The sequence below is a fragment of the Ranitomeya imitator genome, chromosome 6 (genome assembly GCF_032444005.1).
Source record: "Ranitomeya imitator isolate aRanImi1 chromosome 6, aRanImi1.pri, whole genome shotgun sequence".
Taxonomy (NCBI): Eukaryota; Metazoa; Chordata; class Amphibia; order Anura; family Dendrobatidae; genus Ranitomeya; species Ranitomeya imitator.
In genome coordinates this window covers 120,561,304-120,574,791 of record NC_091287.1, presented here as the reverse complement: position 1 = coordinate 120,574,791, position 13,488 = coordinate 120,561,304, and the positions used below count along the sequence as shown (strand labels likewise).

Here is a 13,488-nt window from a genome sequence, read left to right as displayed (position 1 = left end):
TATCTCGCTGAATCAGAGAGGCCATAATCTTGGCGTATAAAGCTGGAGGGAAAGATCCTCCAATGCATGTGGGAGCGCACTCTACAAGAGCCTTGTCGACTTCCTGGGCAGAAAGGGCGAATGTGCCAATATACCTTATATGTAAGGCTGCAACTTGGTCTTCACCAAATACCTTCTATAAGCATTATAGATTAGATCTATCCTCTGCTTCTGATCTAACTTTTGGTGTATCGGTCCTTGACTCAGTAAACCCACCCAGTCTATAGTCTCTGCAATTCTCTCTAGTGGGTGCTGTCGTGGCGAATAGAAAATACCGGATTACGTACCGGTAATGCTCTTTTATAGAGCCCACGACAGCACCCGTTCACATCCCTCCCTTTTCTGTATATAGTTGCACATGGTGCTTGTTTGGTGAGGTGTAAATATTAGAAAGATATAATATGAGGTTGTAAATATGTGTATATATGTATATACCTGAACCTGTTAACTAAAACTTGGCGGCGGTTCCTCCTATTCTCTGTAAAACAACTGAGGAGCGAGGGGGGGCCGCCCCTTTTATCTCTCTGTAGGTTTCCTGTTCCTAGGGGCGGATCCCCTCTCTCTAGTGGGTGCTGTCGTGGGCTCTATAAAAGAGCATTACCGGTACGTAATCCGGTATTTTATTTTTATTTTTAGAACAAATAACTTTTAGAAAACATAAGTGTAACCAATTTAATTACATATAAAACTAAAATAACATATTGCTTTAGCGCAATATTATCTCACCCTTGGGCCTCTTTCACACTTCCGTCGTTTAGGAGCCGTCGCAATGCTTCGTTCTGTGCGTTTTTTGCACATAGACTTGTATTACCGACGCATCCCGATGTATGGACACACGTTCCATACGTCATGCACTGGATGCGTCAATATTTGGCGGACTGTCATACGAAAAAACGTTCCCTTGAACGTTTTTTTTGCTAAGTCAGGTCCTGCAATTCCTACCGCACATGCGCGGCCGGAACTCCGCCCCCTCCTCCCCGGGACTTTAGAATGGGCAGCAGATGCGTTGAAAAACTGCATGCGCTGCCCACGTTGTGACGAATTTTCACAACATCCGTCGGTACGTCGCGCCGACGCTTAGCGACGGCCGCGTACCGACGGAAATGTGAAAGAAGCCTTACAGAGCACAGGAGACAGGGGACAGAGCAGGGACCAGTCCCTGAAACGATGGTCACTGATAATGCTTCGTTTTGAGGGGTGAGCATAGACTGTGACAGTGACTGCATCTTCTGCCCCCCTGATAACGCGTTGAGTATCCCAGCATGCACTGGGATTCTCAAACAAAGCGCCATCGCACAGGAAGTAGAGAAAAAAAAATAGAATAGCTGTTAGCTAGTGTAGTTAAGGAACGGTAGGGAGTTTCCAAAGCAAGTTCCATATATTAGAAAATAGCTTAGATTATAGCATCAAATAGAAAGTTTAGAGGAAAATGACTTTTCAAACTGAAGTCGTATTCTTTTTTGGAGAGAAGGAGCTTTTTTTCTCCTAGGTTTCCTTCCATGAAAGGGTTTGTTTATTTTTTTTAATAAATAAAGGAGATTGGATCCCCAAACGGGGTAAATCTCCTAATTGCTCTGATAGGATACAAGAAAAGCCAAAATTAAGGATCGCTGCTGGGTGAATCTATAGCAATTTTCTGGATTTATATGTCCTGTTTATGTGCATTTTTCATGGTAACTTTTTACCATGTTTGACACACACTTTCTATGGTTGTATTTATTATGTTGGACATGCATTTCCCTTTTCGATGTTTTTAATAACATTCATTAATAAAGATAATTTGTATTTAATTTTGTCCTAGTAGTTTTCTTCTTATCGGTTATTTAGTTATTTTTTAGTAGGTTTCATAAAAAAAAAAAAACAATGAATAAACTCTTCTCTCAACTGTTTTTTTGTGTGTTTTTTTATGATGTTGGCTGAAGTAATTTGCTTGTAGAAGATGAGGAGGACTGCCCAATTTTTATACCATATGTCCTGAAAAAAATGCATATAATTGAAGGAAGGAGTACTTGTTTCACTATGACTGTATCTGTGTAATCCCGTGATGAGTAGTTTCAGGTTACATATCTGAAAACACTAAATAGAGTAAGACTATGTTCACACACAGCGTTTTTGCAGACTTTTTTCCTGAAGCTAAAACCGCTTTCAAGGCGTTTCTGCTGCTTTTTTTGGGTGCAGAATAAATGTGTGATTTGTCTACAGTACATGATTAATAAAGTTAGTTTTATTCCCCAAGATAGCAGCAAATGTGCATTTTTGCTGCTGTTTTTTAATGCAGTTTTTATTGTTTTCTATGGGTGAAAAACAAAAGCTGCAAAAACACTTAAAGAATTAACAGTGCTCAAATTAAGTGGGGGGGAATAAAAACGTGTGCATGAGATTTCTGAAATCTCATCATTTCTGCTGGTGCTGTAAAACGTAGTTTCTTTTCTACAGGAAATAATTGCAACTGAACCCCCTCCCAAAAAAACCACTGCGAAAACGCTGGCTGTGAACATAGCCTAAATAACAAGTGTGGCATCATTTACCGTTAATGTTACATTTTTCATATTTTCCCTTTGATAGGAGGTAAATGAAAACTCACTAAAGAGGTTAAATGGATATTTGGAGAATATCCAAAAACCTGGTCTGAGGTCACACAAACCTGCTCAACTTACATTTTATGTTCGAGAAACCGTACAGATCCCTGAAAATGATCAAGAGTCTCCCAGGCAATCAGGTATTTGCTTTGTTCGTTTATTGATGGGATGTATAAAGTAGTAAATGTTCAGCCATTCATCTCATTATAGAAATGTAATAATGAAGCACTGAGACAGTAGCCAGAATAAGACTCGTCAGTCATTTATAACAGTAATTAACCGAAGTTGACATAATCAGGCTTATCCTACATAAAGATTCAGCATAGTCCTATACCTATGTCCGTCATGGTCAGGATATTGTTACCCATGCTCACAATTCCAGTATACGGCCCAAACTATTAAGAGCAGGATAAAGCAGGATTTAGTGTGGCAGATGTAAGGGTAGTCCTCCACGGTATCCCGTGCTGTGGTGACTTCTCCAGCTAAGGCTGCTTTCACACATCAGGTTTTTTCTTTCAGGCACAATCCGAATCCGTTTTTTTATTACGCCGGATCCGTTTTATTCCCATAGAGTTGTATTAGTGCCAGATTGTGCCTGAAGGACATGCGTTTCATCCGTTTTGTGCCGGATCTGTCCCTTCAGGCTTTTTTGCCGGACACAAAAAACGTCTCCTGCAATGTTTTTTGTGTCCGGCGAAAAAGCCTGAAGGGACGTTTCCGGCAATAAACGGATGTGTGAATGAATGTTTCCGGCGACCGAATCCGTTTTTACACATTGAGCATGCCCAGAAGCTGGGTTTTCACGTTTTTACACATTGAGCATGCCCAGAAGCTGTGTTTTCATCTCTCTCTCTCTCTTTCTCTCTCTCTCTCTCTCTCTCTCATCAGTTTTTCACAATTTACGCAGGATCCGTTTTTTAGCAAATTTGCCGGATTTACCCTTAGGGCTCATTCACACAACAGTTTTTTTTTATGTATGAGAAACCACAGACTGTCATTTCCAAGTTTGATTTGACATTAGGATCCGTATTGGAATGAGAATAACCCCATAGACTCTCGTAGGTACGAGTACTATCCGTGAAAAAATAAAACAGATAGCACTACGTGAAAAACTGTGAATTGGCCCTGAAGAAGTTATTTTCTTTGTAGTGTATGCTACAATTCTTACTGTACAAATGTTCTGGGAAACATACTTTAAAGAGAACCTGTCATTCGATCCTTGCTGCCTAGCCAACGGGCAGCACAGTATGCCCCTGTGCACACCAGTTTTTTGTTTGGAAGTGACGGTCAGTCTTTTGATGTCATTATGAATAAGACACTGGCTGCACTATTACAACCATGTATGTTTTTCTCTAAAATAGCGCATGGTTTCAGAGAACATATAGTTTGAAATGCTAGCCAGGGACCATAAATGAAGCCAGGGAATGCATCGGATTCACTTTGTCTCTTCCTATGGTCTACGGCCTGCCTTTCAAAGTATGTTTTTTCAGAAATCCACTGCGTTTTAGAGAAAAATATACCTAAGATCAGGGTCCCATTAGCGTATGGCATCCAATGATTCTCTCATGTGAGAGCATCGGATACGATATGCTAATGACACTCGGCTCCGACTCTGCTGCGAGTGGGAGCAGAGTGTCAGTGCTCTGGGCTCCGAGCCTCACACATGAGCGCATCGAAGCACAGCTGCGGAGGAGACGGAGAAATTAATTTCTCCATCTCCTCTGCTGCCGGCCTTGGCGGGAATCGCACAGCACTCAGGTGATATCTGTGCGATGTCACTCATAGACTTATGTGGGTGCGTGTGATCCGATTCTCAGGTTCAGTCGCAGCATGCTGGGATTATTTTCGCATGCCAAATCGGCATGGGAAAATAATTGCAGATGTGAGCTGCACCATAGAGAAACATTGGGGCGATTGCAATCCGATTTTTTTTTTTTTTTTTTATCGGATTGCACTGATCCAATTCAGACTGCCATGGTTTTGGCAGCAAAAAATTAAGTGAAATAATGCAGCAGATTTTAGAACTAACCATTTCTTAATTCACTGAAATGTAGAAAAAAATTATATCACATCATTGAAAAAAAAAAACCATACTTACTCATACAAACACTGGGTAAAATACCAGCTCACTGCAGGCTACAAAGATAGAGGATGGAGGTAGCGCTAATGCAAAAAAAAACTGATGAATAACCACTCGCGCATCGATCCTCAATGAAGGTGTGGGGTTTGATACTTAGTAAAGATGAGCGGATTGCTTCACGCAACCGCGGTCCAGGGCAGTGCTTATGATTAGCCGTGTTGACAAGACGTCACCTGTCCTCCGCACACCATACAGATGTCACACCCGTCCTATGGAACCTGGAAGTTCAGAAAATTTGTGCAGTTCCTCTCCACGCCCAGAGATCTCTGACCTGGACCATGGACTGGGTTGCATGACGCGATCTGCTCATCTTTAATACTTAGTATTTTAAATGCGCACAGATAAGGCTTTGATAAGGTGCCATTTACACAGGGCTCTTGACTTAAGCTTGCATATTTTGGACAAAGTATCAACTAATGCCACATTTTTTATTTTTCTTTATCTAGCCCGACAATTGCTGGTGGGAAAAATAGGGTGTCTACATTTGTTGGATATACTTACACTGGTTCTGGGCAGCCACTGATCTAATAATATGGGCATCACCAATAGGCGGTTAGCTTGCATGGCGCACTACATGTATCTGTGTGACTGGCACCTTATAAGAGCTCAGTTTTTATATTAGCATTCATAATCCTAAGCAGCCATTCTCCTCCGGGGGATAGGTCTGTGAGTGCTTGTTCATCACTATGTTGCATCGGTACTACCACTATCACACACCATTGGGGACTGTCTTCATCCTGCAGAGAAATGGTATTGTGTGGCCTTTTCATACCAACCCTTTTCATCATTAAAGGGGGTTTGACTCAAAACTGTCACCTATTTGATAAATTCCTGCTTGCTGGGGTCTGACCTCGGGGACAATCTCGATCTCGATCCCAAAAACAAAGGTTCCAATCTCCACTGTGTTTTTGTAGTGGTAGTACACATGCGTTACCTGTGGGTAAGAGAGAAATGTATTTAGTAGAGAAGGCCTTTTTAAAGATTTAAGTGAAATAGTATTCAGTATTTAGAGTGAGAGGTTGTTTCTTTTTTTGTCACCATAAATCGTTAATTTCTGCATTTATTTTTTCATTTATAGGTTTTCGCGCAGTCAGTTTTACTTTAGATTCCAGGGACCTCTTGAGTACAGTCCTGGGCATTCTGAATTCCTGCAGCCTGTCTACCGACCATGTGCACAGCTCATCAGATAGTGTGAGGTCTACAAAGACTGTGGCATCATCATTCTACAGGCCCATAAAATGGGACAAGACCTTTTACTCATTCACTGGATATAAGGACCCAGAGGAAGAGCTGGAGCAAGCACACAAAACAGAAATAACTATTAAGTAAGTGGTATCAAAAGCAATAGTTTTGACATATGAGCTGCCTTGTAGACCGTCTGATAAATCTTCAGTCGTATATTAGAATAGCATATAAAGCTGCTGCTTTTAGCCACATTATTTCCTTATAAATAAAGATAGTTGGAGTGCTGACTTCAAAAATTAAACATGATTTTATTGATACAATGATAAGCATAATCATATACACAAAAATTATTGAGGAAGGAAAAGATAGGATCCACAATAGAAGCCCTGGAAATAAGGGGTTGGGGTAAGAAGCAGTTCCACAAATTACAGAAGTATACAGTATTGCAATATCTTCCTGAATTATGGATTTACCATACTCCTGTTTGGTGTAGATAGAATTCTTAAAATGTGTTCGGTAAGATGGCATCCAGATAGTTTCTGGAAGAGGTTACTGTGGAATAATATAACCTAGAGTAGAAGTTAGGGACATCGCATCCAGTCAGCCATCCTCCTCTTACCTCAGCTGAGGGAGGAGCGAGGGATCTGGTAAGACCCTTTATAGCAATGAGTAGTGCCAATCTGTCCATATTTCCTGCGGCGTTCTCCTCCAGAAGCACTCATGGATCCAATCCTTAAGACATACAGTACAGACCAAAAGTTTGGACACACCTTCTCATTTAAAGATTTTTCTGTATTTTCATGACTATGAAAATTGTACATTCACACTGAATGCATCAAAACTATGAATTAACACATGTGGAATTATATACTTAACAAAAAAGTGTGAAACAACTGAAATTATGGCTTATGTTCTAGGTTCTTCAAAGTAGCCACCTTTTGCTTTGAGGACTACTTTGCACACTCTTGGCTTTCTCTTGATGAGCTTCAAGAGGTAGTCACTGGGAATGGATTTCACTTCACAGGTGTGCCCTGTCAGGTTTAATAAGTTTGATTTCTTGCCTTATAAATGGGATTGGGACCATCAGTTGTGTTGTGCAGAAGTCTGGTGGATACACAGCTGATAGTCCTACTGAATAGACTGTTAGCTGCTTTTTTCTTGCCATAATACAAATTCTAAGTAAAGGAAAACGAGTGGCAATCATTACTTTAAGAAATTAAGGTCATTCAGTCCGAAAAATTGGGAAAACTTTGAACGTGTCCCCAAGTGCAGTGGCAAAAACCATCAAGCGCTACAAAGAAACTGGCTCACATGAGGACCGCCTCAGGAAAGGAAGACCAAGAGTCACCTCTGTGTAAGGATTCCGGACTTCCCTTGTTCCTGTTTGCCCTGATCCAAGATGGAGTCGTGGATCTCACCCTGTCATGGAACTTCCTGTCTGTCCTGATTATTTAACCCCTTTCTGACATCGGACGCACTATCCCGTCGAGGTGGGGTGGGCCCCTATGACCACGGACGGGATAGTACGTCCAGCGCGATCGGCGGCGCTCACAGGGGGAGCGCGGCCGATCGCGGCCGGGTGTCAACTGTCTATCGCAGCTGACATCCGGCACTATGTGCCAGGAGCGGTCACGGACCGCTCCCGGCACACCGCGATCAAACATGATCGCGATGTGCCGGCGGTGCAGGGAAGCATCGCGCAGGGAGGGGGCTCCCTGCGGGCTTCCCTGAGCCCCCCGCAGCAACGCGATGTGAACGCGTTGCTGCGAGGGTCTTACCTCCCTCCCTGCCTGCTCCAGACCCGGATCCAAGATGGCCGCGGATCCGGGTCCTGCAGGGAGGGAGGTGGCTTCACAGTGCCTGCTCAGAGCAGGCACTGTGAGACAGCCTGCACTGCTCTCAGATCGGTGATCTGACAGAGTGCTGTGCAAACTGTCAGATCACCGATCTGTGATGTCCCCCCCTGGGACAATGTAAATAAGTAAAAAAAAAAATTTTCAAAATGTGTAAAAAAAAAAAAAAAAAAATATTCCTAAATAATGGAAAAAAAATATATATATATTATTCCCATAAATACGTTTCTTTATCTAAATAAAAAAAAACAATAAAAGTACACATATTTAGTATCGCCGCGTCCGTAATGGCCCGACCTATAAAACTGGCCCACTAGTTAACCCCTTCAGTAAACACCGTAAGAAAAAAAAAAAAAAAACGAGGCAAAAAACAACGCTTTATTATCATACCGCCGAACAAAAAGTGGAATAACACGCAATCAAAAAGACAGATATAAATAACCATGGTACCGCTGAAAGCGTCATCTTGTCCCGCAAAAAACGAGCCGCCATACAGCATCATCAGCAAAAAAATAAAAAAATTATAGTCCTGAGAATAAAACGATGCAAAAATAATTATTTTTTCTATAAAATAGTTTTTATCGTATAAAAGCGCCAAAACATAAAAAAATGATATAAATGAGGTATCGCTGTAATCGTACTGACCCGAAGAATAAAACTGCTTCATCAATTTTACCAAACGCGGAACGGTATAAACGCCTCCCCCAAAAGAAATTCATGAATAGCTGGTTTTTGGTCATTCTGCCTCACAAAAATCAGAATAAAAAGCGATCAAAAAATGTAACGTGCCCGAAAATGTTACCAATAAAAACGTCAACTCGTCCCGCAAAAATCAAGACCTCACATGACTCTGTGAACCAAAATATGGAAAAATTATAGCTCTCAAAATGTGGTAACCCAAAAAATATTTAATATAAAAAGCGTCTTTCAGTGTGTGACGGCTGCCAATCATAAAAATCCGCTAAAAAACCCGCTATAAAAGTAAATCAAACCCCCCTTCATCACCCCCTTAGTTAGGGAAAAATTAAAAAAATGTATTTATTTCCATTTTTCCGTTAGGGCTAGGGTTAGGGTTAGGGCTAGGGTTAAGGTTAGGGCTACAGTTTGGGTTGGGGCTAAAGTTAGGGTTAGGGTTGGGGCTAAAGTTACAGTTAGGGTTTAGATTACATTTACAGTTGGGAATAGGGTTGGGATTAGGGTTAGGGGTGTGTCAGGGTTAGAGGTGTGGTTAGGGTTACTGTTGGGATTAGGGTTAGGGGTGTGTTTGGATTAGGGTTTGTTATAATTGGAGGGTTTCCACTGTTTAGGCACATCAGGGGCTCTCCAAACGCGACATGGCGTCCGATCTCAATTCCAGCCAATTCTGCGTTGAAAAAGTAAAACCGTGCTTCTTCCCTTCCGAGCTCTCCCGTGTGCCCAAACAGGGGTTTACCCCAACATATGGGGTATCAGTGTACTCAGGACAAATAGGACAACAACTTTTGGCGTCCAATTTCTCCTGTTACCCTTGGGAAAATACAAAACTGGGGGCTAAAAAATAATTTTTGTGGGAAAAAAAAAGATTTTTTATTTTCACGGCTCTGCGTTATAAACTGTAGTGAAACACTTGGGGGTTCAAAGTTCTCACAACACATCTAGATAAGTTCCATGGGGGGATTTCTACTGTTTAGGTACATTAGGGGTTCTGCAAACGCAATGTGACGCCTGCAAACCATTCCATCTAAGTCTGCATTCCAAATGGCGCTCCTTCCCTTCCGAGCCCTCCCATGCGACCAAACGGTGGTTCCCCCCCAACATATGGGGTATCAGCGTACTCAGGAAAAATTGGACAACAACTTTTGGGGTCAAATTTCTCCTGTTACCCTCGGGAAAATACAAAACTGGGGGCTAAAAAATAATTTTTGGGGGAAAGATTTTTTTTTTTAATTTTCACGGCTCTGCGTTACAAACTGTAGTGAAACACTTGGGGGTTCAAAGCTCTCACAACACATCTAGATGAGTTCCTTAGGGGGTCTAGTTTCCAAAATGGTGTCACTTGTGGGGGGTTTCTACTGTTTCGGTACATTAGGGGCTCTGCAAATGCAATGTGACACCTGCAGACCATTCCATCTAAGTCTGCATTCCAAATGGAGCTCCTTCCCTTCCGAGCCCTCCCATGCGCCCAAACAGTGGTTCCCCCCCACATATGGGGTATCAGCGCACTCAGGATAAATTGGTCAACAAATTTTGGGGTCCAATTTCTCCTGTTACCCTCGGGAAAATACAAAACTGGGGGCTAAAAATTAATAATTAATCATTTGTGGGAATAATTTTTTGTTTTATTTTTACGGCTCTGCATTATAAACTTCTGTGAAGCACTTGGTGGGTCAAAGTGCTCACCACACCTCTAAATAAGTTCCTTAGGGAGTCTACTTTCCAAAATGGTGTCACTTGTGGGGGGTTTCAATGTTTAGCCACATCAGTGGCTCTCCAAACGCAACATGGCGTCCCATCTCAATTCCTGTCAATTTTGCATTGAAAAGTCAAACGGCGCTCCTTCCCTTCCAAGCTCTCCCATCCGCCCAAACAGTGGTTTACCCGCGCATATGGGGTATCAGCGTACTCAGGACAAATTGTACAACAACTTTTGGGGTCCAATTTCTTCTCTTACCCTTGGGAAAATAAAAAATTGGGGGCAAAAAGATAATTTTTGTGAAAAAATATGATTTTTTATTTTTACGGTTCTACATTATAAACTTCTGTGAAGCACTTGGTGGGTCAAAGTGCTCACCACACCTCTAGATAAGTTCCTTAGGGGGTCTACTTTCCAAAATGGTGTCACTTGTGGGGGGTTTCAATGTTTAGGCACATCAGGGGCTCTCCAAACGAAACATGGCGTCCCATCTCAATTCCAGTCAATTTTGCATTGAAAAGTCAAATGGCGCTCCTTCGCTTCCGAGCTCTGCCATGCGCCCAAACAGTGGTTTACCCCCACATGTGGGGTATTGGCATACTCAGGACAAATTGTACAACAATGTTTGGGGTCCATTTTCTCCTGTTACCCTTGGTAAAATAAAACAAATTGGAGCTGAATTAAATTTTTTGTGAAAAAAAGTTAAATGTTCATTTTTATTTAAACATTCAAAAAATTCCTGTGAAGCACCAGAAGGGTTAATAAACTTCTTGAATATGGTTTTGAGCACCTTGAGGGGTGTAGTTTTTAGAATGGTGTCACACTTGGGTATTTTCTATCATATAGACCCCTCAAAATGACTTCAAATGAGATGTGGTCCCTAAAAAAAAATGGTGTTGTAGAAATGAGAAATTGCTGGTCAACTTTTAACCCTTATAACTCCCTAACAAAAAAAAATTTTGGTTCCAAAATTGTGCTGATGTAAAGTAGACATGTGGGAAATGTTACTTATTAAGTATTTTGTGTGACATATCTCTGTGATTTAATTGCATAAAAATTCAAAGTTGGAAAATTGCGAAATTTTCATAATTTTCGCCAAATTTCCATTTTTTTTCACAATTAAACGCAGGTACTATCAAAGAATTTTTACCATTGTCATGAAGTACAATATGTCACGAGAAAACAATGTCAGAATCACCAGGATCCGTTGAAGCGTTCCAGAGTTATAACCTCACAAAGGGACAGTGGTCAGAATTGTAAAAATTGGCCCGGTCATTAACGTGCAAACCAACCCTTGGGGGTAAAGGGTTAAGTACGAGTCATGTGGTGTTCTGTGCCTGAGTATTTTGTGTTGCTGGCTCCTGAGCTTCTGCCTGTGGTCTGGGGAACTCCCTGCTTCAGCTGCCTCGCCACTTTCAGCTGCATCTCTCCTCTGGAACTGCTGTGACCTGCAGCACACCTGTGGAATGATTTCCCTAGTTTGCTAAACTTTTCCCAGTGTTGTGCCTCTTTGCACAACCACACCAGGTGAGCAAGATTCTAGTGCTGCTTTTCTCACCAAGAGAGTTTTGTACTCATCTACTACGATTAGATAGCGCTCTCCCTCTTTTTCCCTTCATCCTCTTTCACCAGGACTTCATGCTGAATGCACCACCTGCATATTATTGAACTTCCACAAACAAGTGCTGTGCGCACGTATGATCTAGTTTTCTGGACTTCCTCGTTTAAGTACTGTGTGCATTTCCACTTCACTTCTGCTGGATTCCCAAGTTTAAGTACTGTGTGCATTTCCACTAATAACCTACTGGACTTCCTTCCTCGTCATATCCTTGCTGGACTGGTTCATATTAGCAGTCGCGTCCCGCTATTCACTGTGCTGTGATTACCATATTGTGCTGAGCACCTCGTTACAATTGCAGGAATATCTGTGTTAGTTCTGTTAGCATTTCTGTTTTATTTAAATACATCTTTTACTGCAGCTTTGCTCTCAGAATGGTTTTATCCCATGCTATCAGATTCCTTAACGTATATATTGTTACACTCTGCTTCTGAGGAGAAGTTTATCCGAGTCACCAGTCTCAGAAATAGCAGGTTAACAGCAGCTCAGATTATAGACCAGGTCAATGCCACACAGAGTACTAGCAGCAGACACATCTCTACAACAACTGTTAAAAGCAGACTTTGTGCAGCAGGCCTTCATGGTAAAATAGCTGCTAGGAAACCACTGCTAAGGACAAGCAACAAGCAGGAGAGACTTGTTTGGGCTAAAGAACACAAGGAATGAACATTAGACCAGTGGAAATCTGTGCTTTGGTCTGATGAGTCCAAATTTGAGATCTTTGGTTCCAACCACCGTGTCTTTGTGCGATGCAGAAAAGGTGAACGGATGGACTCTACATGCCTGGTTCCCACCGTGAAGCATGGAGGAGGAGGTGTGATGGTGGGGGGGTGCTTTGCTTGTGACACTGTTGGGGATTTATTCAAAATTGAAGACATACTGAACCAGCATGGCTACCACAGCATCTTGCAGCGGCATTCTATTCGATCCAGTTTGCGTTTAATTGGACCATCATTTATTTTTCAACAGGACAATGACCTCAAACACACCTCCAGGCTGTGTAAGGGCTATTTGACCAAGAAGGAGGGTGATGAGCTGCTACGGCATATGACCTGGCCTCCACAGTCACCAGACCTGAACCCAATCGAGATGGTTTGGGGTGAGCTGGACCGCAGAGTGAAGGCAAAAGGCCAACAAGTGCTAAGCATCTCTGGGAACTCCTTCAAGATTGTTGGAAGACCATACCCGGTGACTACCTTTTGAAGCTGATGAAGAGAATGCCAAGAATGTGCAAAGCAGCCATCAAAGTAAAAGGTGGCTACTTTGAATAACCTAGAAAATAAGACATAATTTCAGTTGTTTCACACTTTTTTGTTAAGTATATAATTCCACATGTGTTAATTAATAGTTTTGATGCCTTCAGTATGAATGTACAATTTTCATAGTCATGAAAATACAGAAAAATCTTTAAATGAGAAGGTGTGTCCAAACTTTTGGTCTGTACTGTATCTGCATTTTATCCATTTTATTTTTTACGGTTTTTTTCTCATTTATGTTTTTATTTTTTCATCTTTTTTTAAGCCCTGTATTATTTTTGTATATTAAATCTAAAACGTAATAAGTTTGCTACTTGCTGCTCTAAACATAGCCGCAAACCCTGAAGAGGGTGAGAATGGATAGTTGTTACCTTGTGTATGGGCCAGTGTAAGAAACGCTCGGGCGAGCGGGGTGCTGCATGTGCT

At 41.8% G+C, this 13,488-nt stretch overlaps 1 protein-coding gene across 3 annotated transcripts in view; it reads left to right on the top strand.

Annotated features, from left to right (window-relative positions):
* The window catches only part of TCAIM (T cell activation inhibitor, mitochondrial), an 80,965-nt gene that overhangs the window by 34,570 nt on the left and 32,907 nt on the right, over nucleotides 1-13,488 (top strand). For all 3 annotated transcript variants that reach the window (XM_069730034.1, XM_069730035.1, XM_069730036.1), the window contains exons 4-5: nucleotides 2,605-2,758; nucleotides 5,837-6,083. In XM_069730034.1, the coding sequence (XP_069586135.1) occupies nucleotides 2,605-2,758; nucleotides 5,837-6,083 (401 nt within the window). The remainder of the gene's footprint in view (nucleotides 1-2,604; nucleotides 2,759-5,836; nucleotides 6,084-13,488) is intronic.